General features: G+C 41.0%; 1 protein-coding gene across 1 annotated transcript; it reads left to right on the plus strand.

Moving 5' to 3' along the window:
• Positions 1-11,319: 11,319 nt before the first annotated feature.
• Positions 11,320-27,193, plus strand: LRRIQ4 (leucine rich repeats and IQ motif containing 4). Its single transcript, XM_063087805.1, has 5 exons — positions 11,320-12,342; positions 18,225-18,398; positions 19,666-19,804; positions 22,002-22,198; positions 27,044-27,193. The coding sequence occupies exons 1-5, from the start codon at positions 11,320-11,322 to the stop codon at positions 27,191-27,193; spliced, it is 1,683 nt and encodes a 560-aa protein (XP_062943875.1).

Genomic DNA, 27,193 nt, shown 5'->3' on the forward strand with positions numbered 1-27,193 from the left:
TGGAGCTTCTGAAAAATAAATACGTCCTTCACCACATATAAATTATTCCAGCTTATTTTCCTTAAAAAAAAAAAAAAAAAAAAAAAAAAAACTTCTTTCAAAGATAAGATTGTATGTGTATAGTGGGGGTGGGGAAGAAAAGGAGACAGAATGAAGGATGGAAGAAAAGGAGAGAAATAAAATGAAAAGGAGAGAAAATGAAAATGTTGTTTGGACAATTAGGGCCATAGAAGCACCCACTGAGGGTGGGCAGACACCGGCTGGAGTCAGCACCCTAGCTTGGAAGTGACATAAAGGGAGAACTCACCTCTATTATGCGCCAGCTCTAGTAGCTGAGGAAAATGATGTCCAGAGAAATTAAATATTTTTACCAAAATCACACGGCTCATAAAGGAGAGTGCAGAATCAAACTGACTCAAAGATTTTCCATTGTGCCACAGAGGGTTATGGTGACCCAAGGTTTCTTAAAATAGGTTCAAATAAAGACAATTTTATCCAAGAATCTAACTCAAAAGGGATCTGGAAAATCACCAAGGTTCATAGGTTTCTTGTACATCCTCTACACCATCCCAAGTCTATATAACTTTGAATATAACTCTGTCAGTTTTTCTTCATACCAAAATTGAGGCCAGCTCATAGAAGCTCTTCACTTTCCCCAGCCTTCCATTTTCTATTTCTAAAGGTGGTTTTTCCCCATTCAGTTCTTAACGAAGAAAATAAAAACACAGCAGGAATTGAGATCTCCTTTCTCTGTTATATGAGCGGCTTTCCTTATTGGTCTCACTGCTTTCAATATTATTTAAAAAGTAACTCTTGCAAGACCCAGGTCTTCTAGGGCACAAGTTATTCTGTTGCTTTTCACAGAAGCACAGACCACTGTCTGTCTCTGTTTTCTGTCCTGTCCTATCTTTTGTGTAAATCTCTTTAAAAATCTGTGCTCAGACATGTCACTGCTCAAAAAGCCTGGTTTTTTTCTTTTCTTTTCTTTTTTTTTAGGAGCTGGCTTCTCCTTTAAGTCTCCTCATCTCAAAAATGTTGAGTGGATTTCTGCACTATATGAATTAAAGAGCTTGCCAAACAGATCTGCAGACAAGATTTAAGATAAGGAACATTATATTTATTTATTTATTTATTTATTTTTAGCTTGTTGATTTTTTTAGACAGAGAGAGAAAGCAAAGGATAATAAAGTAATAAAAAGCTGCCATTACAAAACACCAAGCAAGCTGATTACTTTCTCTTCAGGAATTACATTCTCTCTCACACAGAGTGATGCTGACTTTTTTACAAAGTATTTCTGCTTTAACCTACCAACCCCCCCCCTTTTTTTTAATTGAATCATAATTGATTATACATATTTTTGGGATTCAATGTTGACATACGTTCATCAAATCAATATTACTAGTATACATATAGTTACAAATTGTACTTATTCTTTATGCCCCTTGTCCAATCTCTCCCTATCCCCCTCTCCCACCCACCTCCAACCACTGATAACCCTAGTTTTCTTCTCTCCCTCTGAAAGAGTAATGGTTACTCTGTTGATTTGTTTTCTAGATGATCTGTTCAATGCTGAGAGGTGTGTTCAGGTCCCCCAATATTATCATAGACCAGACGCCTCTTCTGTCACCCTGGAATGGGTTTTGTGGTGAGAGACATCCTCCTCTTTTCTTTGGTCTCTGCTGGTGACTCTCCTTATGTCAATGCACTCCAGCGGCTGGCAGACCATCCGCACCGTGGTTGTGGTGTCTAGCTGCTTTCACGGCAGCCATGGTTATTGTGGTGGCTGTGGTGGGTCACCCGCATGGAGGAGATGTTTTTGGCATGTTCCATGGTGCTGGCGGTGTGCCTGGTTGTTGGGGGGTCCCTGGCTCCAAGCCTTCGGTTCCCAGACAGGCTCTAAGGCACTGGTGGTATGCCTGAGCCAGAACTAATTTTTTGTCCTTTGTTTACTTCTCAAATGGGGGAACTTACTTTGAGAACCAGTACTTGAGCTGTGTGGTGGAGCTAAATTGCTGATTTGCTGCTGTTTCCCTGGGGAAGGCTTTTTGTGCAGCTCAGGGTTTAATGGTTGACCTTATAGGCACTTCCGGCTTTCCAGAGACCTGGTGGATCTGGGTTGTGTAGAAATTCTGATCTGGGCCTGAGTCTTTTCATCAAACTGCACCCCATGCAATTCTGTGTTCCTGATCAGTCTCCTCTGAGTGGGCCTGTGCTGATAGGGGGGCGAATTGGCTAACCTTGCTGTGTCCCAGTGTTCCCCCCCCCGCCCCCCCCCCGTGGGCCCATCTCCACCACCGACCATGCTCCAAACACTTCCCATGGGACAGGCCCTGTGCAGGTCCCTTGCGATGACTCACCGGCCTCTGAATGGCTCCTTTTTTCAGTTGTTCTGGCTCCTCGCTCCTGTGTGGGTCTTTGGGAACCCTATTAGTGGTTTTGCTGTCCCAGGGGCCACCAACACCCTCTTCTTCCCTGCTGTCTCTAAGCAACTTCATCTGATGGCCACCGCTGCGGCTTCTGTCAGCTCCTGCTCCATGTGCTCAGCAGCTCGAGCCTTAAAGTGGCCGTAGCCTGAAACACTCTGAGCAGTTTTTTCTTCCTCTCATCGTGGTTTCTCCTGCCTTCATGAACTCTGTAGGTCTCTCCTCCTCTTCCCCTGAGCTCTAATGGCCCCAGCTTGGCTGTTGTTACATTTTTATAGTTGTAAATTGATTGATTTGTGTAAGAAAGTGACGCTGGGGACCATCTAGTCCACCATCTTGACTGGAACTCGGGAACATTATATTTAAAATGAAAGCAAATAAACTTTTCTTATAGTTTTTTTAAATAACCATTTAAAAATGTATTTAACACAATTATTCCAATTTGGAAATTTCAGTATCCAAAAAGAAAACAGATACTCATCAGCAATCCCATTGCCAAAGAACAACCACAATTGAGGTCTGGAGGTACTTCCTTCCTACTTTCTTTTACATGTATATATAAGTATTTTTTAAACAAAATTGGAATATTTGAGTATAGTTTTATATCTTTTTTCCAGTTTTATATCTTTTTTTATTGTAAGCAGTTTTCTCATGTCATACTCTCTGAAAATTTTTAATGTTAGCATAATTTGTCATGCGGATGTATGTATATAATGAAACCCTTCACCTATTGTAGTAAATTTTCATGTACCTAAATAATATTGTAGTGCAATTATTTCCCAAACTGTGTTTTGTGGAATACTAATACTCTACAAGACAATCAAAGATGTGCCAAACAGAATGGCTTTTATTGTCAAATAAGTTTGAGAAGTGCTCAATTAAACAAAGCTAAACAAAACCTAACCTACAAAAAACATTTAAAACAATCAGGTGTACACAGATTCTTCAAATTGTTGAGCTTGAAAGGAAAGGATAAGAATGCTGCATTTCCCAGATTTATGTGACCATGGCTCACTTGGAATGCAATCTAGAAAATGGTGCTTTAATGTCCTCACCAGGAAACAAAGCAAGTAGATTCCAAACAGAGGTTGGAATTGGGCTCATACTGGGCTTTTCTCCCTTCTGTCTACTACCTTCCTTGGTATTAAAAAGAGGAAAAGGATTACTCTGAGAATCAGTGCTGGCCACACCATACCCAGAACACAGAAATGTGTCAGACTTAAACTCGTTTTTGTGAAGACATAAAGGAATCTTAGGTCACAAGCTAAATATAACTAGAGAAAGCTACAAGAATATTCTTAATTAGCTAGACATAAATTTAAAGTATTTAAAAGTTTCTGCCATATTTTTCTACTACCCTATGATTTAAAATTTACCTTTGTATTGTACATCAGGATTTATGGCACCGGTAAGTTATTTCCTATACTGTAATCATATTAAGAAAAAATAATAAATCAGTCTTCATATTGTAAAGCAAAAACTAGGGCATTAACCAGCTACCCAGGAAAATGCCAACAATCTAACCCAAATTTCGTTTTTATCCACGCCTCTGGCAGCACGTTTTAAAATTCTAGAGAAAGGGCCTATTTCGGAGGCGGTTCCCTCCAAAATATGCTCTTCTATACTGTAACAGCCACATACAGGGAAATCCAAGGGTTGAGAGTGAGTCAGACTCGGGTGCTTACCCAGAATCTGCAGGTACGTGTAACTTTGAGCAAGTTACTTAAATTCTCTGAGCTTAAATTTCCTTATGCTAAAGGCACAGACAGCATAACAATGCCCACCTCCCGGGAGGAGTGAGCATTAAGTGAGAATCCTAGCACGGTTCCATATTCACACACACACTTTAAAACAAGCATCCAAAAGTGAAACGGGGTGAGGGTGTGATGCTGTTCAGACTATGCTTAATTTGCAAGAGATACTTCATGGGCGCAGAAATACATAAAACGAAGGGGCCACAGGTGCAAAGTCAGAACGGTCTCATGACCTTCTTGCCCACCTGAGGGCTGCTCCCTGGGACTTCCACAAAAAGGGATCGAGCAGAAGAGCCCCCAGACATACCGTCCCCGGGACCGTAAGAGCGAAGCCACAGACACACCTCCACCCGGCAACCTGTCACACGAAGGGGGACCTGCGCGGCGGCCTAGGGCTCACTGCCCGCCCGCGTTTGGGGGCGCCTCAACGCTGTGGCCACAGCTGGGGTTCCCAGGGGCACCTCCCGCCGCGCCGCCTCGGCCGGCAGCCTGCTCGGAGGACGCGCCCCTCGACTGTTTCGTCCGGGACAGGCCGGCGCCGAAGGGCACCCTACTTCTTACCGCCCTTGCCCTCCCAGGACGAGGCCGGAGTAGTGGCCGGCATGGGGGCGTGAGGCGGCGGCCAGGCCGGGGTGGTGGCCGTCTCCTCCGAGCTCCTCCACATGCTCCTCTCGCCCCGCGGGCCGCAGCGGCGGCGCTGCCATGGCGACCGCGCGCACACCCGGAACCTGGGCGGGGGCGTGCGGGGGCGAGGAGAGGGCGGAGCCACGGCGCAGACTCCGAGCGCCGGTCCTGCCCGCAGCGCGATCCCCCGCCAGCTCGATCCCGGGGGCCCGAGGCCGGACTGCGCAGGCGGTGGCCGCGCGTTTCTGAGGAGGCTTCTCGGTCAGTCCGCCCTGGATTAAAGGCGCACTGAAGGAGGACACCCCGGCTCCTCTGCAGGGAGGAGTCCCGAGGTTTGGGGGCTCGGCAGCTGGGCTAGCTGTTTGTCTCCACAGAGAGGATTATGACACAGTTCTCTCCCCGAGAGTGTGCACAGGCTTTCGGAAGCTAAGCGCAGAAGCAGATGGGAGCACCAGCACGTGTTAAGGGCGTGGGGCTATGGCAGCATAAAGGGTTTGTGGAGGGGCGGGGCCATCACGGAGGGCTTCTTGGAGGAGGTGACATCAGGACTGCTCCGGAGTGAGCCTGCCAGAGGGCAGAACCGCTCGCCGTGTGCTGGAGACGCGCGGGTACTTTGGTGTACCTAGATCACTACAGAGAGTGAGAAGGCAGGCAGGGCCAGATCCACATGGAGCCCTGTGCGCCTCCTGAGGAGCACAGCTGCTATGGGGCAGGGCGCTGGGAGCCCTCAACCGGGTCTGAAGCAGCTGCAGCCCGGGAGACACAGTAAGACGTCGCCTAAAGCTGGAGTCGGGGGAATGGAAAGGAGGGGACAGAACCGAGCGATATTACAGGGTAAGTAATATGGTCAGGATTTGGTACGTGGAAGTGGAAGGTTTGGAGGTTGCCATAGACCAAAGAGAAAGCGATGGAGGACTCTGGAGCCAGCCAGAGATTCCTTGCAGGTGAGAAGGTAGTGCAAGACCCTCAAGTTGAAACCAGGCCGCTTATGAACAATGTTAAAAGGTGAAAAACAAAAAACGACGTTGTCGTCGTCGTCGTCGTCCTCCTCCTCCTCCTCCTCTCCCCCCGCCCCATACTACTCAATTACTCCCTCGTACTAGGCAATTCTAGACCAGCGCTCCACTGCCATGAAATTGTGAACATGGGCCGGCCCATGGCTCACTCGGGAGAGTGCGGCGCTGGTAGCACCGAGGCCGCGGGTTCGGATCCTATATAGGGATGGCCTGTGCGCTCACTGGCTGAGCGTGGTGCGGACGACACCGTGCGGAGGGTTGCGATCCCCTTACCGCTCAGAAAAAAAAAAAAAATTGTGAACATGTCATTTCTCCAGGCTAAACTTGATGATAAAAAGAAAACAATGTCTTCATTTATCCTGTGTGCTCCCAACAAAGTTGAGAGGCGACTTGGAATACTAAAGCAAGCATGAGTCCAGGTTCTATTCCACATCTGCCCTTCCCTATCCCTTCCTGAAAGTATTTTGAATGAGGAGATAGATTAAAGTAAAGAGGCTGAGGATTCTCCTCCATGGGAAGGGAGGGATACTCTTCTAAGAGAACTGCAGAATCAGACTTAGTTCTGAAGAGTGCCTAATAAACAGGGTCAGAATAGAATAAACAGAAAGAGCTGCTTTAACCAGACAAAGAGCACCTACAGCACTGCTCTCCCTGTCTGACTTAGCAAAACAAAAAGTATTTACACAGACCTACAGCTTGCAATACCAAAATGCATATCAAACTGGATGATCAAAAAGACACTGACCACATGTACAACTAATTTCCACCAGGATATTTCTCATTCACTCCCACCCCCACCGCACCACACCTGGTCCCCAGATTGTGGGGAGGGAGATGTTGCTTAGCTGGCTTCTAGGAAACTTGGGTAGGTTCACTGAATGCTTATATGCTGCGATCCCAGAGTGGAGGTCTAACTTGAATCTGAGCTTTCTAGAAGTCAGAGCAAAAGAGAATAAATGAGGGTATGTAGTCCCTATGCTCCAAAAGAAGGCAGCATTTGCATTTCTCTGGTATCTTATGCTAGGAGGGTTTAGTACGTCTTTCTTTATGTAAGTAACTCAATAGACAATGTCTTTGACTGTAGTATTGTAGAAGTATTGGATCAATCAAAAGATTGCTTCATTTGTTTTAACTCTGTTTAATAAGCCAAAAGCATTGTGTTTATAATTTAAGGAAGTCATTTCTCCAGGAAACACAGGTAATATGGTCTAGGTATGTTTTCTGATCATTTGGAGATAGAACTAAGAGTATCTGGGGGAATTGATATCTAATATATCTACTCACTATTTTTCCCAACTATCAGATGGCTCAACGTAGTTGTTAGAAGGTCCTGGAACAGGGTAAATTCTTGGTTGAATTTTCTGACAAGTATCTGAAGTGCTGGCTTCTGTTATTCAGGCATGCATGTTGCTTAGGTGTTGAATATGCAGGTGACAAAATTGGTGTTTGGTAATTTTAAAATGTTTTGGCCCACGGGTAAAAGAAGAGTGAGTAGTATGAAAAGTTTACATTCTTATTTTCTGATGAGATCAGAAGGTATGGTAGTGGAATAGTGCCTAAAACCTTCTTGCTCATTATGCAAGATAACAGTTTGAAAGAACAAATTCTTTAAAAATAAATAAGGTATTGCCTATAATTCATTCAAACTACAATTCTGTAGTTTGGTGGTGTGGGTGGGGGAAAGAAGATTGGAAAGATTTTTGGAAATGGATACAATGCCACTTTTGAGTGTATTTAAAGAAAACAAGTCCTGAGAAGCTATTTCGGATCAATAATTTAGAGACAGTGGTGATGGCGAGACACTGCTCAGCACAGGGCTAACAATTATGGCAAAGGGTGTTCTGCTAAGGCCTTTTTCACCTTAAGGTGGTTGATCAGAGGTTTTCAAAAGAACAGGGTTACTGGATCCCAACTTAGTAGAACTCTAGGAACCTTTCAGAGCTCATTATAAGATTATAGATTTATTTTTTCTCCTATCATTTCTCTTAAGGAAAAAACAGATCAGGGATATCAGTATCCCAGGATCTGCCTTTATTATTGGCTGAGCCTTTGAGAGTCCCTCCATCCCCTGCTGAAGATCTAAGTTGCTTGCTTATAAAAACATTTCCACTCAAGTTTGAAGTTCATATGGAACTTCATCTCAGTATTACTTGAGAGGAGACAAATTTTTCAAGGGATGTTATAGTTTCCCAGAAGTTTTTTTCAAAGCAAAGTGTATCTGTTACTGTAGGGAGGCAAAACTTTACCTCTCCCCTCTTAGGGTCCTTGGCTGGGCCTGAGAATTAAATTAACATAAAATAGATTAGCAGGAGAAAAGCATAAAATTTAATGTTTTACATGACATGTTTGCCCTCATAGAGAAATGAAGACCCAAAGAAGTGGCAAAACCTAAATAAACGCTGTTATATTAGGTTGAACAAAGAGAAGCAATTGTGGATAAGTAAATTATGCAGGGGGGCTAAAGGAAGATAGGAATTATTTTTAACAAGATCTGTTTGTACAGAATTTTCTCAGCTATGACTCCCTGTTGGAGAATGTTTCCTTTCTCCTGGTACAAGGAGGGCATTTCACACGGGAGTTTTTATCTCCTATTTTCAGGGGAAAAGGGAAGATTAGAGTGCCCTTCTTGCATCTGCTGCTTTTCAAGTGCCTTTAGCTCAAAGTAATCTGACACCAAAGTGGCATATTTTGGAGTGCCATATCTGGCCACTCTTCATTACCATTACATGATTCTCTATTCCTAGGTCAATTAAGGCTACTTTTAGCTTGTCTGTGTGACCTATTGGTGGTTAGAGGGAAAAGATCACCTGAATGAAGTTTTAAGCAAAATCTTGAAATTATTTTAACTAGCAATGATTATTTATGCTATCAGAGAAAATCAGACACCATATTAACCTCAGGACCCTAGACTTACCCATCCAATTTGTGCATAATCAGACTTAGGAACAAAAGTCTCAATACTCACTGTAAATTTGAGAGAGTCGATAACTTCCTAAATGGTTTCCTCAGGCATTAGATTTATACAAAGAAGGGCTAATTATTAAACTATCCAAATAATGGCTCCTCGAAACAAAGATGCAACAGTCAATCCATTTAGAAACCACCCCACAGTAATATTGGACTGTAATAAGTTAATTTGACAAGCAGGTCTTATTATGGAGCAAGATGAAGGTTAGGAAAAATAAGTTATTTCATGTGTCTAGATGACCAGACTCATTCATGTTAACTCTAATCAGAGTAGCTAGCTGGTCCACACAAATTTCCCCCAGGTGACTCTTGGAAGGCTGCAATAGAAAATCAAGCCTGAAATCTCACACCCAAAGAGAATAATTCTAATAAAAGCCTTCTTGTGAACAAACGATGTTAAAAATCTAAGTGAAGTTAGGTCAAATTCTCAGCTCTACTCCCACTTCCTACAGTATTCTGAGAAAAGCCCTTTTAGTTATTTAGTTTCTTTATCTGTAAAACAGGGATAATAGTGGTGCCTCCTTCATAGAGTTGTTGTGAGAATTAAAGAGGTTAATTTAAGTAAAGCCAAGAGCACATGAAAAGTGTTCTCTATTTTTATTTATATCATCTCCTCAGTCAAGATGCTTTGGATAGTGTAGGAGCCTTCAGCATTTCCAGACCTTTGTATTTAGGAAACTGAAGATTTTATCCTATAGAACTGAACAATATTAGATTAGTTTAATCTTCCCAATGACTAAATTACAAAAATGTTGGAGAAAGCTAGCTGTAGACATAATTTAAACAATGCTAAATATTTTCCTTTCTTTAAATAATGGAAGGCAATACTGTCCTAGAGCTCTTTTTGAGGCTAGTTTTATATTAACGAGGATCTGAACCACATCCTGTTGTGCTGAAAGAAGCAGTAAGAGTAAATGGGGCTGGAAATGTACCCCTTTCATCTCGAGAATGGGTCTCTGTGATGGATGAGAGATCCAAGAACTCCATCAGGCAAGCCTCCATCCTAGAAAGGAGGTCAGAGACGCTACAATCAACCTAGCCACCATCGTGGTCTTCTCTGCCTCCCCCCTTAGACTTTGTGTGTGTGTGTGTGTGTGTGTGTATTAAAGACTTAGTCTTCAGTAAACCATATCAACGTCTTGGATTTATAAGATAAATCTACTAGTATAAGAGCTGATTTTGTTCTTATTATTCAAGATTATCTTTAGGTCCTTTGCATAGTCATATAAATTTTAGGATCAGTTTGTCAAATTCTACCAAAAAAAGAAAAAAAAAAGTTTGCTGAGATTTTCACTACTGATATCTTAACATCACTGAGTATTTTAATCCATGGGCATAACTTATCTCCCCACTTATTTAGGACTTTAATTTGTTTCTGGGTTGCAGCTTTAGTTCATTTCAATTTACTGTAATTTCAAATGTCTTGCTTAAGGATTTAAGCCCCTTTCCCCAGCCAGATTTAGGTATCTAAGACCATGAGAGTACAGGTTACCTCTCTGCTTTTTGGTCCAGCCTGAAACTTCTCTAAGGCCACATAGCCAAAGTCAAATAGGGATAATTGGCCAGAGGGGATAACTGACTCTGCACTTGAGGCTACTCCAAATTCTAATCCACCATGCCTACGTACATACGGTTGTTAAAAGATTTGGCTGGGCTGGCCAGTTAGCTCACTTGGTTAGAACACAGTATTATAACACCAAGGTCAAGGGTTCAGATCCTTACACCAGCCAGCTGCCAATCAATCAATAAAAGTTTGGCTGGTTTCTCCTTGTCCCAGAAGTTCTTTTGGCTATGCCTATGGAAGACTTGCTTCTCTGCCTGCCAGTCCCCAAACTTGAAAATGCCATCAGGCATGAAAGGGCCCTCTCACCGGTCTCAACTTATCTAGGAAAGCCTGGTCCATCTCTAGAATTTAGGTTTTTTAGCCTTCTTTGCATCTGCAACTCTGGTAGCTTTTAGGAAAAATATCATATTTTAAAATATGATATTTTCCCCTACTGTTTTCTCCATGTTGTGGTAAAAGCAATGATTTCTTTTTCTTTCTTTCTTTTTTTGACTGGTAAGGGGATCACAACCCTCGGCACAGTGTGGTCTGCACCACGCTCAGCCAGTGAGTGCACCCAGCCATCCCTATACAGGATCTGAACCTGCAGCCTCGGCGCTACCAGCACCGCACTCTCCTGAGTGAGTCACGGGGCCGGCCCAAAAGCAATGATCTTTTGCCACCTCCTATGTCCAACCTGGAAACAAAATCAAAATAGGCATTTTTAAAAACTGAAATTAGACAATCTTTTTTTCATGTGAATCAATCTGTTAGGAGAAAGAGGAGCCTACACTTTAATTTCTTTCCTAACATGAAACACAAAAACCTAAATTTTGTGTTGCATCATAATTTCAAATACTAAATTTAATCAAGTAGATTTTAATTTTATCATTCTTAAGGATAGCAAGTTTGGTGGCAGGTAAATTCTGGTTTTTTTCCTTTCTTTTCACAATATTTCAGATTTTGAATATTTGAACTTTCCTTCATAATAATGTCAAAGGACATAATAAAAGCAGAAGAACATTCACCTAAAATTCATCAGAGGAATGCTCCACAACAGATCACTGATAGAATATTTTTCATTGATGCTTCTAATCAGAGCTTGACTGCCATTCCATTGGAGATCTTAGCATTAAAAGAGTTAGAAGAAGTGCATTTAGAAAATAACCAAATTGAAGAAATTCCCCCAGGTATTCAGCATTTAAAGAACATCAGGATCCTCTATCTGAACAAAAACCACCTGAATAGCCTGTGCCCAGAGCTGGGAACGCTGAGCAGCCTGGAGGGTCTGGACCTGAGCTACAACCCCATCGTCTCCTCCTCGCTGTCTGTCGTCAGCTGCCTCCGCACCCTGCGCCAGCTGCGGCTCTACCACCTTGACCTGAACGAGATTCCCATCGTGATCTGTAAAAGCCTTCACCATCTCGAGCTGCTCGGACTGGCTGAAAACCACCTGAAATTTCTGCCCAAGGAAATAGTGAACCAGACCAAACTGAGGGAGATCTACCTGAAGCAAAACCAATTTGAAGTTTTCCCTCAGGAGCTCTGTGTTCTCTACAACCTGGAAATAATTGACCTGGATGAGAACAAACTCAATGCCATTCCAGAAGAGATCGGGAATCTGACGATGCTGCAGAAGTTCTATGTGGCTTCTAACAATCTGCCCTTTCTGCCGGAGTCGCTGTGCCAGTGTAGCAAAATGTCTGTGATGGATTTATCCCACAACCTCCTCCGCTCCATCCCGAAGAGGCTGGCCGAGCTCACAGAGATGACGGAAATCGGGCTGAGCGGAAACCGCCTGGAGAAGGTGCCGCGCTTCATCTGCAGGTGGCCCTCGCTGCACCTGCTCTACCTGGGCAACACCGGCCTGCGGGGGCTGCGGCGCTCCTTCCGGCGGCTGGGCAACTTGCGCTTCCTGGACCTCAGCCAGAACCACCTGGACCGCTTTCCGTCGCAGCTCTGTGCGCTGAGGAACCTGGAAGTCCTGGCGCTGGATGACAATAAGATAAGGCAGGTACTGATTCCCTTCCTGGCTGTCACTATGCTCTTATCAAGGGCCCTTTCTGCCCTAAATTGGTGTGGTTCTGTGTCTAAACAGAAAACCTGAACCGACTTCGTGGGAGAAAATCTAGGGTTACCAAAAATATCCAACAAGGTGGTACTTTATGTTACTTTATTTCCCCCTAAGTAGCAATAGTAGTCATAAATCGTAGCTAATGTTTATTTAGAACATGTATGTGCCAGTCATTGCGCTAAGTGTTTTACCTGGATTATCTCACTTAATCCTCACAATGACTTTTTGTCCTCTACGACATATGAGAAAAATGAGAGACAGGGAGCTTAATCAACTTGTCCAAGGCTATGCAGCCTGTAAGTGATAGAGCCAGGATTCCAGCCCAGAACTGCTGGGCTCCAGGGTCTGTATTCTTAACAAACACCACCTCTTGTCAGGGTTTCCTTAATTTAAATAGCAGATTTTTCTGACACATGCATCCTTAGTGTTCCAGTCATATGAAACTGCAAGAACAGATTTGTCCCTAGAGAAACTGTTTCACGTGTGTGCAGGGTGGCATGTTCAAAAATGGTCATTTTAGCATTGTTGATAACCATGAAGTATGGGAGACAATCTAAATGTCAGTCAGTAGGAAGTGGGCAATAAACTGTGGTATATTCATAAAAAGGAATACCGTACAATAATTTAAGTGAACGGGAACTATATGTACCGATGTGGGTAGATTTCAAAGTTGTGATGTTCATTAAAAAGACAGATAACAAGTTGCAGAAATTTATATCATTTATAAATTTTTAAATCACACAAAACTATATATATATTACATATATACACACACACATGAAACACATACTTCATGGATATTTATATATGTAATAAAAGTATAAAAATATGGATTGGAAGAAAACTCACTAAATTCCTGATGGTGGCTGCCTCTGGGAAGAGGGAAGAAGGAGGTCAATGAAATGGGGCAAGGGCCATAGGAGAACTCAACTTTAATTATAGTATTTCATCTTGTTTATTAACAGATTTGGGCAGTGGGCATGGATGTGTTTATGTTTCTTTATTATTTTTTAATATTTGAAAATTTAAAAAAAAATAGAGTTGCTGTTAAAAACAAAGAACCAGCTGTAGAGGGAGAAAAAAGGGACATTTGGAAATCAACAACTGTAAGCAAATAATAGGTCTGCTTTTTCTGGCCACAGACACCAATCATGTGTTCACCATACATTATGAAAGTTTGGGGCCTTAAAGGTTTTTTTAATCTTTAATTTGATTTTCAATTTCTAGAACTTTCTTTTTTTTCTCTCATGTTGCTATGGGGTTTTAAAACTGCCTTTTGGGAAGTAAACTTTTGATGGTAATTTGAAGATTTAGGAAGAGAACCTAGGACTTAATCTACTGAGGTAGCAACCCACCTTAAAGGATTTTCAGGGTCCCATGAGAGCCCATCCCCTCAACTATTCCAGCGCTGATGTAAGAAATTCCTTTTAGTAGAAAAACTGTTTTCATTCCACAGTTGGAGTGAAAGACTCAAAATATAGAGTACACTTGGGAAGGATAACACACTGACTAATTCCTGAATCCTGAATGATACCTAATCCTTTCCTGAGAGCAATTCTAAGAGATGAGAGGAGCAGTACACACAGATTGCTTGTTAACAAAGATAAACCTCATCTACTATCAAGTTTTACCACAAGTCAACCTGCACTGAAATGTAGACATGTTAAATATTATATTGATCGTGAAAATCTCTATTTACCATTGCTATTCTTCAGTTATTCTGATAGTATTTTTGTGTGCTTTTGCCCTCCCTTCTCAATTTTCTCTGAAACTTCCCAATGTATCTTTCTCCTTAATGACACATGGAATTTAATGTGTTTCTTACCTTTTCCATTCCAAAACCTCAAGTGATAGGTTTCTGGCTCTTGAAGCCTAGACAGTAGCTGCTTCTTGCCTAGGTGGATGCAAAAATGGCTTACTTTCAATGTGTACCTAGATGGATTTTACATTTCTTTTAAAAAAATTTTTATTGTTATTTTCTGGTTTTAATTTTTTTTCACTGTACATGTTTATGGAGTACAGTTTATTCTTCCACTGCATATCATATAATGATCTAATCAGAATAATTAGCATATCTATCACCTAAACATTTATAATTTCTTTGTGGGTATAACATTCAAGATCCTCTTTTCTGGCTATCTTGAAATACACAATATAATATTATTAGCTATTGTCATCCTTGAACACCAGAACTTATTCTTCCTATTTAACTGTAATTTTGTAACTTCATACCAGTCTACCAACCTTTCCCTGGGCACCCCTGCCCCCCAACATACTTCCCTTCCTCTGGTAACCACTATTCTATTCTCTATTTCTCTTTTTCCCTCTTTTAAGTTGACCCATGGTAATTATATATATTTATGGAGTATAATATGATATTTAGGTACATTCATATTATGTGCAATGATCATATCAGGGTGCTTAGCATATCCATCACCTCAAACATTTGTCACTTCTCTGTGTTAGGAACGTTCAACATCATCCTGACTAGCTATGCAAAGATACACGGCACTTTGTTGTTAACTGTAGTCTCCCTATATTACTGTAGAACTCTAGATCCCATTCTTCCTATCTCTCGAATATTTTGTATCCACTGACCACCCTCTCCCCATCCTCCCGTTCCCCTTCCCCGTCTAGTCTCTAGTAACCACTCTTCTCCTCTCTACTTCTATAAGATCAACTTTTTTAGCTCCCACATATGAGTGAGAACATGTGGTATTTCTCTCTCTGTGCCTGGCTTATTTTACTTAACATAATTTTCTCCAAGCTCATCTATGGTGCAGCAAATGGCAGAATTTCATTCTTTTTTATGGCTGAGTAGTATTCCACTGTGTATGTATACCACATTTTCCTTATCCAATCATCTGTGGAAGTACATTTAGGTTGGTTCCAACTCATGGCGATTGTGACTAGAGCTGTGTAAACATGGAGTGCAGGTGTCCCTTCAACTTGTTGATTTCCATTCCTTTGGATATATACCCAGTAGTGGGATTGCTGGATCATATGGTAGTTCTACCTGTAGTTGTTTCAGGAATGTCCATACTGTTTTAATTTACATTCCCACCAACAATGTATAAGAGTTCCCCTTTCTCCACATCCTCACCAGCGTTTGTTATTTTCTGTCTCTTTGGGAATAGCCATTCTTAATGGTGTGGGATGATACCTCATTGTGGTTTTGATTTGCATTTCTCTGATGATTAGCAACATTGAGCATTTTTTCATGTGCCTGTTGGCCACTTGTATGTCATCTTTTGAAAAATATCTATTCAGTTCCTTGGTCCATTTTTAATTGGATTATTCACTTTTTTTACTATTCAGTTGTTTGAGTTCTTTGTATATTCTGGATATTAATCCCTTGTTGGATGCATAGTTTGCAAATATTTTCTCCCACTCTGCAGGTTGTCTTTTCATTCTGTTGATTGTTTCCTTTGCTGTGCAGAAGCTTTTTAATTTGATACAATCCCATTTGTTAATTTTTGCCTTTGTTTCCTGTGCTTCGGAAGCATTATTCATAAAGTCTTTGTCTAGACTTACGTCCTGAAGTGTTTCCCCTATGTTTTCTTCTAGAAGTTTCATAGTTTTGGGTCTTATATTTAAGTCTTTAATCCCTTTTGAGTTGATTTTGGTATTTGGTGGGTGATAGGGGTCTAGTTTCATTCTTCTGCATGTGGATCTTCAATTTTCCCAGCACCATTTACTGAAGAGACTGTCCTTTCCCCAATGTATGTTTTTGGCTCCTTTGTCAAAAAATCTGTTGACTGTCCTGTGAAAGGATCTGTGGGCCTCTGTGGTGAGGATAGGGATTGGTGTGGGTCCTCGGCCTTCTTTTCTGTTGCAAGGGAAAATTCTTCCTGAGCTGATGCCAGTGTTAAAGACATGGCAGCTGAGGCTGCGTGCCTCTGTCTCCTCTCTATGCATCCATCCAGGGCTTTTGTGCTCCACAGGGACCACAACAGTCTCTTGTTGTACTCCTACGGTCTCCCACAGATGCTCCTGTCAATGTTTAGCTGTCTGTTCATTGTTCTGGTCCTTTTCTGTGGGAGGAATGCACCCTGGGTATCTCTAGTCCACCATCTTGCCCCACCTCTGCATAGTACATTTTTATTAAAGGAAAAAACCAAGACAATATACCTAACCTCAAAATGACTGTAGCAAAACTATAGTGTCAGCAATAATTGTCCTCATTTGATGCTCTGCATATTTTCTATACTTTCAGATTTATTCCCATTATGCTTTAATATGACTATGATAAAACTAACTATTGGATCCTGAATATACCGAGAAAAATCTCTGAACATGCAATGCACTTTGAAAATGAAAAGCTAAACCTATGACTTAAGTAAACAGCAATAAGAGTTAAATTACTGGGTTTTAATGAAATGACTAGATTGAAAAACCTTTTCCCGTTGTGTTGGATAGAACTGAGTGCAGGTGCGTTGTATTGAAGGGATCTATGTATCTTATGAGGAATTTTGAAATAGCCAAGAAGGAAAGCATCAGTTTCTCTGGAAATTGACTTGATCTGATTAAAAATATATAAGTAAATAAATAAATAAAACTGGAAGTATTTTGTAGCATTTTTAGGAAAATGAGGTCTCATCCTACACACAAGAAAACAAAAATGTCTTATTTTAGGAGTGTAAAACTTTTATTACAGATAGGTTATCCTATAGAGGGCTTTGTTTTTTTCTCAAACTGTGAGCCACCTATTTACTGATTATCTGTTTATTCCACCCATCTATATAGAGATGGGGGGGGCAGTGAGCTGAGGTCTATCCAGAATGGAAAGCAGGGTGTTAGATTAAGGAATGGGTAGGAGGGCTAAAGCAGGGAACTGGTGGAAGTATTTCCTGGTGAGCAATAAAGCCAGATAAAGGGACACATGAGTTAAGAAGCTGTTGAGATACACAAGTAGCTGGGCTTTTTCTTTCTACAAGAAAATATAGCATCTCTGGAACACAATCAATAGGGTGATTGTGTCACATATTTAAAGAATGAGATTTTTTCCATGTGGTTCCAGAAGCCCAGAAAGAGATCAATAGGTGGACATAATAGTGATGTAGGTTTTAGCTTGACAAGAAGGAAATCTGATTATTAGAGGTATCCATTGAAGGTAATGAACTTTTCAGGAGATGGTGTTTAAATAAAAGCTGGATGGCTAGCCATGAAACATGTTCAACCACTGTATTAGAGAGTTGTAATAGAGACCCTTTTAAGGCCTTCCAACCCTGAAAGTCTGGCAGTCTGTGAAATGCCTATCCAGTATCCGCATAGGGCATTAGCTTGTATTCACTGGAAGGCAGAACATGACAAGATAGGAATATAATAGTCTTCACTGAACACTCTGATTAGAAACGGTATGAACGTATATTTTTTTCCAACTGAGATTTAAGCTGAAGTTTCGAAATTGCTGAGTTAAAGCCTCTTAGAAAGAAGTATCTTGTCACTAAATTTATCAGTTTCAATAACTGAATTTATTATAAATATCATCTTGCAATATTACGCATAACTTTAATACTTTTTCCTTCAATAGTGTCAAGCATTTGCCATACTACAGTTTGTAAATTTGCAATAAAGTAAGTTAAAAATTGCTCCCATTTAAAGCAGTGCATATAAGTACAGAGCAGAAAGGTGGTGAGTAGACTCTAGATCTACAAATATAAATACTATATATGCAAACATACATGCAAACTTTTCATCAGTAGATGCTAAGTTGCTCTACTTTTTCTTTAGTAATCTGCCTCAAAACCAAAAGCCCAATTTCTTTTAGGACTGTTAAAAATAATCTTGACCTGAAATTTGTCCTTTTGGAATATTTCTAGTTACCTTCAAAGTTGGGCTCACTTTCAAAACTGAAGACACTTGGGCTAACAGGAAATGAGTTCCTTTGCTTTCCAGAAGAAGTCTTTTCCTTAGAGTCTTTAGAGAAATTGTACCTTGGGCAAGACCAAGGATCCAAGCTTACCTACGTGCCAGAACACATTGGGAAACTGCAGGTAAGCCTCCCCAAATGAGCAGACAAAGAAGCACATGCCACTGACCCCTTAAGTTGACTGATTCTGAGAAAACATGAGGTGTCCCCACAGGCTTGATGTGGAATCATTCATACTAGATTTCCAGCTCCAAACAAGCAGTGATTTTTACATTGTGGGGCTTCCACTGTCACTGAACAACCTCCACAACATTTTATTGTGATTGCTGATGGATATGTCATGCCATACTTCTTTCCACTGCCTGGTTTGGCATGTTTCATTTGCAGAAATTGAGTTATACCTCTTTCCATTTAATTTCTACTTTTTATAAGTAGCCCCCTGGAAACGGAACTGTTTCGAAGTTAAAGTATCATTCAAGTGACATGGCCAGGAGCCTGCATTCTTGCACCTAGGACTCACTGTAAGGGGCAGTGTGACCTCCCTCCCTGCATGGAAGCAGGCAGATCATATTGCACCACGTCATGCTGAGGATGGGTCTCTGCAGTACTGTGCTGAATCCTAGCAAAGCAACAGGACAACTTCATTCAAAGTAGCCATACTAGTATGTCTTTATATATGCATCCTTTAAAGAACTGTTATTTTTTCTATGTTCCTGTTTCTGTACTCTGAATAATGACAAAGTAGGTGTGGGCCTCTGCATAACGCCCAGTCATGGAACTGAGCAATGGCAGCGTGCAACACAGGTAATTCTCGCTATGACACAAGGGTCCTATTCCTAATCCCCCATTCCTTTGCCCAGTGTTCACACAACACCTTTCATCATCTTGCTCCTTGTACATGTCATGCCACAACCTTAGGGAGAAATGCAAACATTAAATTTTTGCCCAGTGACATTGAAAATGGCTAAATTGAAAACACTCAAACCCTTTATCAGTGCATTTTGTTTACTTCCACTTATGCGATGCTGGTTTGATACTTGAGGCAATTGTAATTCTCTAGCAACTGCCACAGATAATTAGCTATTGAAAGGAAGCACATGATAAAGGTAGTTGAATGATCCAAATATAATTTTCCATGAAGTTCTAGTGAAACAAATAAGTACTATATTCCCATGTTCTCTTTTGCCTGCAGAAATGGAAACCAAGTCCAATGGCTCTACTCAAAAAATAATTTTATTTCCTGGTTTTATTTCCCTTTAAATATGTCTTCCCCTTTATCCCAATGTATGGGTTTCTTATCGAAAGTGCATGGGCACTCACAGCTGATTCGGGTTATTATATTTTATTTATTAAGGTAAGGAACTTTATGGTATACTCTCCTGTTGTTTCAGAGTCTTAAAGAGCTGTATATAGAGAACAATCATCTGGAGTACCTGCCCTTATCATTGGGGTCAATGCCTAACCTGGAAGTTCTTGATTGCCGGCACAATTTGCTTAAGCAACTTCCAGATGCCATTTGCCAAGCACGAGGTGAGGAAACTTAGTAGATCCCCAGCCTGGTAGAGTTTGAGGCCAGCGTTTCCTATGATGAATGGCTTCCTTGCTTCATTAAAGACCCTATCCCATCACCTCCTTGCAGGTCTTACTGGTGACATGGGGAGGGCATGCGCCCTGGTTAGCACAGCTATGGGTCTTGCAAAGGCAGTTGGATTGTTTATTGGGGATTGAAAAGAGAAGTAAATAGCAACCACTAAAAAAGTTAGCATTCATTCATATGTTCATTCCACCACCAGCAATCATTTACTGAATATGTACTATATGCCAAAATTTGGAGTTAGGGTCCTGAAGTAAATTTGCATCTAGGTCATTAAGTCACTTAAATAAAAGGTAAAGTATTGACCCAGAGTGGTAGAATTAACAAGGGGGACTTTTGGAGCTACATGATTGACATGAAAAATCGTATATGATTCCTATTTAAACACCCAAACATTTCCCATCAGGCTAAACCATTGTTTATCTGTACATCTGTCTATCCATCCATCCACTTAACAAGCTTTTGCTGAGCACCTACTGAGGTCAGATTAAAAAAATGTTTTTTACCATAGTGTGCTAAATCCCCAGGTTTTACAGACATGTTTTAAAACTATGGCTATCCTTTAATGAAAGGAGGATGAAGGAATAGCTGTCACCTGCCCACAAGGCATTCAAAAATTGGGGCCGGGGTGAGGCTCAGTACTCTTTAATAATGCTCCTGATGATAAATTCTTATCTTGTCCTTGGTACCTGCAGAAGTGAAACATCCTCAAAATTTTTCAGTGTTTACTATTTCCTGTCTCTAATATTTATTTACTCTGGCTCTGACATCTTTGAGTTGTTTAAAGAAATTATAAAGAAGAGAACTTGGTTTACCTCATTAAATGGAATGCTTTTTGTTACATGGCACAGCAAAAACAGACATTTAAAGTAACTGGACTAAAGAATGCACATTTTAATTTTGTTTGTTCTTTTTCTTAACACATATAATTTGTTTATGTTCCCCAAACATTCAGTCTCATAACAAAATTTTCTACACTTATCTTCTCTTTTGGTGAGAGAAAAGCAACTAAGTTTCTAAGCCATTTATCACTGAGTATAAAAATGTAATTTCTCTCTCCTTCCTTCTTATACTGGGTATTACCAAACCTTTCATCTCTGCCTATTTTATTGATGAAACATTGTGTTTCAGTGTTTAATTTACATTTCTTCTGTTGAGTGATGTTGAGTATCTTTTTCATACTTACCAGCCATTTTTATTTCTTTCAATGAACTATCTAAGATAGTTCCTTATGCCAAAAAAACCCTACAGATTCAGACCATTCTCTAGAATATGAAACCATTTTGATTTATAAAGTTTTATATACATGTACCTACAGACTTGCATGTGCCTGGATATTTTCTGCAAGGACTCACAGGAATCTAATAATAGTGGTTCATTGTGACAATTAAGATATAGAGGGCTGGCTGGTGGTTCACTTGGGAGAGCGTGGTGCTGATAACACCAAGGTCAAGGGTTTGGATCCCCATACCAGCCATCCACCAAAAACAAAAGAAAAGATGTGAGTGGACTGGTGGGAAAGGAAAGAAGAGGGAGAATTATTTTTATTCTTTCTTTGCTGTTTTTGTATTATACATTTCTATTTACACTGTTGTATATATTACTTTCATACCAGAGAGTAATTTTTCAAAAAATCAATTTGTTTCTTAACTTGAGAGTAGTAGGTCAATGACCATGAGTCAGATGCCACATATTCCATTGTCTTTAGGGATCAGGCAGGTAACCAAAGCCTGATGTAACAACAGGGAGTAGCGAGGCCTGTGGGAAACTTTAGTGTCCCATCCAAAGGCGTGCAGAGTCATGCCTAAAAAAAAAGTATGAGGGTGGTTTTTGCCAGTGGGCTGTCATTTGGCAACTGCTACTCTAAACAAACAAAAAAAGACATCTACTCTTAGAAGGGTAAGTATATCTGAAGACTGAATTCCTGTTCTCTTTGTTATAAGAAGGAACAAACATAGATACAGACCTTCTATTAGATGGTATAAAAAGCTTTGTCAGTTCTTGTACCTCCTTTCTCTCATTCCTCTTACAAATGCAGGGTTGGATCCCTCACATACCTGGGCAGGTTGAGATGCCAAGTTAATGGTCTTTGTTCTTAAAATAAATCCACCATTAAAAAAAAAATCTTTTCAGCTTTGAAAGAATTACTGCTGGAGGATAACTTGCTCACCCATCTTTCGGAGAATTTGGATTCTCTAGTGAATCTTAAAGTTCTGACTCTGATGGACAATCCCATGGAAGAACCCCCAACAGGAGTGTGTGCGAAAGGCATTGAGGCCATATGGAACCACCTTAAGGAAAACAGAATAAAGAAAAGAATGGCAATAAAGGTAAAACCAGCACAGGTTCTTGATAGCACATTCCCAGTTGCTTTGGAGGGGGGCTAGTGTCAAACACATTACAGATTACCTTAGGGAGCGGCTCCTTACACATCCACACCTTGTCTTTCTTGGGAGATGAGACTCTAACTTTTATGTCCCCAGTGCTTAGTGAGAGAATTTTTTTTTTTTTTTTTTTTTTTTTGTCTTTTTGTGACCGGCCGCACCGCGCTCAGCCAGTGAGCGCACCGGCCATCCTTATATAGGATCCAAACCCGCGGCGGGAGCACTACCGCGCTCCCAGTGCCGCACTCTCCTGAGTGCGCCACAGGGTCGGCCCAGTGAGAGAAATTTTTAATGTCGGCCCTAGCATTTTTTGTCTTTTCTGTCCCTTATCTCATTGTCAGATAAGAAGTCAACAAATAGGCAAAAGAAACCAAACCTTCAAATCTCAGAATAACCTAAGATTATTGGACTATTTCACTGGAGTGGAAAAATCTTGTATTAAGAAAATCAATAGGATAAGATTGAAAAATTAGAAATGAAGAATTTATGGATCAGAGGCCTGGGGACCAGAGCTCTGCTCTGCTACTTTCAGCATGAAAGGGCTGAGAGCCATGTAATTCTGCTCTTGCCATCAAGCCCATAGAAACACGGTGCCCTAGGCAGGCCAGGAATGTGTCTGCTTCAGTCAGTATTGTTTATTCTTCACTTGGCCCAAGTCCCCATCACCTCACACCTGGATGACTGCATTAGTTCCCTAACTAGTTTCCCTGCACCCCCACGTGGCTCCCCGTACAACATATCTTCCACTCAGTAGTTTCACCAATGCTGAACACATAGGTTGGATCTGGCCACTCTCTGCTGAAATCGACAATTCCCTATTTCACCTGGAGTAAGAGTCAAAGTCTTTGGTCTGCAAGACCCTCTATCAATGGCCCTCAACCCTATCAGACCCTCGTTTTCATAATCAATATTTTGTGATACCTCTTTTATGCTTCCAAAATTAAATTTGGACATCATAAAACCTACCAAAACACATAATTTTAATAAGTCAAAAGAGTGCCTGAGCTGCAACATAAAAGAGAAAGAAAAGGAAAGGAATTAATATTAAAATATTTATTTCAGGCCAGCCCCGTGGCTCACTCGGGAGAGTGTGGCGCTGGTAGGACCGAGGCCATGGGTTCGGATCCTATATAGGGATGGCCGGTGCACTCACCGGCTGAGCATGGTGCAGACCACACCGTGCCGAGGGTTGCGATCCTCTTACCGGTCAGAAAAAAAAAAAATTATTTCAGTGTGTATATTCTCAGGAGTGAATACACTGAAAGAAAGTCGTATTTTTTGAAAAACCATGCACCTCCTGCACATTTTTAAATTGGTATTTAAATTTTTTTGCCACAAAGTTTAAATCATTGCAAAGAATGTACTTTCCAGTGAATTTTAAATGTTGATATTTTAAAGTAGAGCTGATAGGTCAATATTTTAAATGTTTCCAGTGGAATCTAAATACATTATGACTTGTCAACCTCAATTTACAAAATACTTGAACAAGCTCTTATTTTATAGGCAGAAATTTTATATAATATCCTTTTTCTTCTTCAACATGTATTTCAATTCCACTTTCCCCTCAGCATGGATCCTTAGGTATTATGTATACGTATATATTTTATTTTAAGTATTTTATAGATTGCCCTTTCATACTTCTAGGCAACAAAAATATTTACATAAATTAAATTTTAAAATTGAAAACAATTTTTTCTGTGACCATAAGTCTTTTCAGTATTCTATATTGTGTTATATTACAGTTATTAGTAGTATAAGATCATCCAAAATGACAAAATGTATTACAAATTTTGATAATTATTAGACACATAGGATTTTTTAGAAAGACATATCTAAATGAGAGAGATTTTTTTCACTTAGTTTATATATCCAAGCATAAATATTATTTGATTACTAGAATGAGACAGGGTTTATCAGAGAGTCTACTCCTATTTTTCATTTTACAGGTGAAAGCCCTGAGAAACCTGTTCACACAGATGAGTTAATGAGAATGGAAGCTTTATTTTGCCTGTATTATTTTATCTTTAATAAGACAAAATTATGTGTGCTTCACACATCTCCAAACTTCTTCCAGATTCATATCCCCGGAAATCAGATAGCAGGTCTTAGCTAACATATCAACTAGTATTCCTTCAATTTTCTTGAAGGTAGATTTGGAAATCACCTGTCTTGCAAAAGGGTTAGTTACCGTACAGTCTTTAAATTCACTTTCTCAACATCAATGTTAGTATTTTGAATTGTCCCCTTTTTTGGTGTCCCAGAGAATTTTAGTCCAGGGCCATGCACCGTAGTAAGATTTGGGTGGGTGCAAGGTATGTGTTTCCTCTGCAAAGTGCCAGAGGGGCAACCAGGAAAGCGGTAGGTGGGATGGAAAACCAGCAGTTGTGCTCTCGGGCTGATTTCAGGAAGGGCTGCTTGTAGAAGCTGAAGCTCGGGAAATGGATTGCCTTCAACCTGCCCATGCCTGCACACCCTTGGAAAGGCTTTGTGGACCAGGCGACATGTCACACAATTAAAGACTGCTTAAACTTAAGACAGCAAAAAGCCCCATAAATTTCCAAAATGCCTCTAGAAGGCAATACTGTTCCCTGGAGAATCACCGCCCTAACTGATCTGCTGTTTTCACTCCCCGTCTCATCTCTCCTATTCTCACTTGGCTTCAGGCACAAATGGGATCCTTGGTGTTCTTCCAAGGACCAAGCACGCTCTTGCCTCAGGGACTTAACAATGGCTCTTCTGCCCACAAATGCTTCCCCTACACATGGGCAGGATTCTGGCCCTCACTTCATTCAGTCTCTGCTCAAATGTCCTCTTATCAGAAAGCGCTTCCTTGATCCACCTTATATAATATAGCATACATACCCCCCACCCATCTCATTTATTTATTTCATTCAAAAAATATTTATTGAGCTTCTGCTATGTGCCAGACACTGTTCTAGGCAATGGAGATATACATCAATGAACAACAAAAAATATTTCTGTCCTCATATTACTTCAAGTCTAGTGGGAGGGTAATAAAAATAAATTTGAAACATAAAACAATTATATACTATGTTAGGAAGTGATAAGTGCTACTGGGAAAAAAAGTTCAAGCTAAGGGGAGCTGAAATTGCCAGAAGTAGTGTGTGTGTGGAAAGGGTTAATTTAAATAAGATTGTCAGGGTAGGCCTCATTGAAAAGATGACTGTCTTCTTCAGCTTCAACTGCCGTAACAAAACATCACTGAATGGATGGCTTAAACAACAGAAATTTATTATCTCCCAGTTCCAGAGGCAGAAGTCTGAGATCAAGGTGCCAGCACAGTCAGGTTCTGCTGAGGGCCCTTTTCTGGGCTGCAGACTGCTGACTCCTTGCTGTGACCTCATATGGCAGAGAGAGACAGAGCAGCGAGCTCTCTGGTGTCTCTCCTCATAAGGACATTAATCCCATCATGAGGACTACAGCGTCATGACATTGTCTAAATCTAATTATCTCCTCAAAGCCCCATCTCCAAATACCATCACATTGGAGATTGGGGCTTCAACATAGGAATTTGGGGGACCACAGTTCAGTCCATAGCAATCCAATTGAGCAAACACTTGAAGAAATGAGAAGCAAGCCCTCTGAATATTGGGAAGAGTGTTCCAAGCAAAGGAAGCCACAGATGCAAAGGCCCTGCATTGGGATTGTGCCTGGTGGGTCTGAGCAGGGATGAGGCCCACATGGCTGGAGCAGGGTGAGCCAGGGGGAGAGTAATTACAAGGTCAGAGAGGTCAGCAGGGAGCAGACAGATCAGACAGGGCCTTTTTATTCTGAAAGAAATGGGGAGTCACTGGAAGGTTCTGAGAAGAGTCTGGTAGTAGGGGAGGGGTGTTCCTTAGTAGGTGACATTAACAAATTCACTGAAAAAAGAAACTTGGTGACAGAGGAGACTTTATTTGACAAACAGTTTCCAAATCAGGGAGACATGACCTTCAGTACAAAACAAAAGTGAATTCCCCTAGAACAATGAGGAGTGCACTAGATAGCAAAAGTTCCCATCCAGGTTCCCATTCTGGTCCTCTTATGCAACTGAGAGATTCAAGCTTGCCCGGCTGATTGGTTTGGCCCATTAGACAAAAGAAGGATTCTGGCTCACCAAGTTCTGGCCAGTTAACACTTGATGGGTTGCAGTGCATTGATTAAGTTCAGGTGGTGAAGTAAGGCCTTATCACAGCAGTTACTAGTGACACAGGTGGGACAGGAAGCCCGTGAAAGCCTCAGACAGGGTGACCTCTAGTCAGTAAATGGCTACTCATCTCCATCCAGAATTTAGAAAAAGCCACTCACCATCCGTCTCGAGGAACTGGCTTTCTCAGGGCTCACAGAGGAGGGGAATAGGATCCAGGGAACAAGTGAAGGCTGGGTCTGAGTAGGAGCCCACACAGGCTAGTAGCAGGAGGAAGGCAGGGTGTCATTCTCCAGAGCACTGATCACCATCTGTCAAAGTGTAGATTCCTGTGTTTATTGTCTATTGTCTCTTCCACCACTGGAATGTGAGCTCCATTAAGTCAGTGACATCAGTATTTAACTGCTGTTTCCCAAATGTCTTGAACAGTGCCTGGCACATAAAGACACTAAATGCATTTTTAAAAAATTTGCCTGAGTGACTAGCCTATTGAGAAAGACAGAAAATAGAAAATAAGGTTTGGAGTTATAATCACATCCCATTTTCCCCATCCTCAAGACCATATACCAGAAAAAAGGGACTGGACTGTTTTCAGTTCATCATGATACCAGCAGATGCTGAATTTGGGTTTATCTTGTTTTCAGATTCAGGCATGGTGGCGTGGAACAATGGTACGGAAAGGATTTGGGACATTTGAAGAACTAAAAATGAGAAAGAAAGGAAAGATCTCTCCAAAAGATAAGAAAGGAAAGAAGCCTGAGAAAGGAAAACCTGGAAAGGGAAATAAGAAATAA

The sequence above is a fragment of the Cynocephalus volans genome, chromosome 1 (genome assembly GCF_027409185.1).
Source record: "Cynocephalus volans isolate mCynVol1 chromosome 1, mCynVol1.pri, whole genome shotgun sequence".
Taxonomy (NCBI): domain Eukaryota; kingdom Metazoa; phylum Chordata; class Mammalia; order Dermoptera; family Cynocephalidae; genus Cynocephalus; species Cynocephalus volans.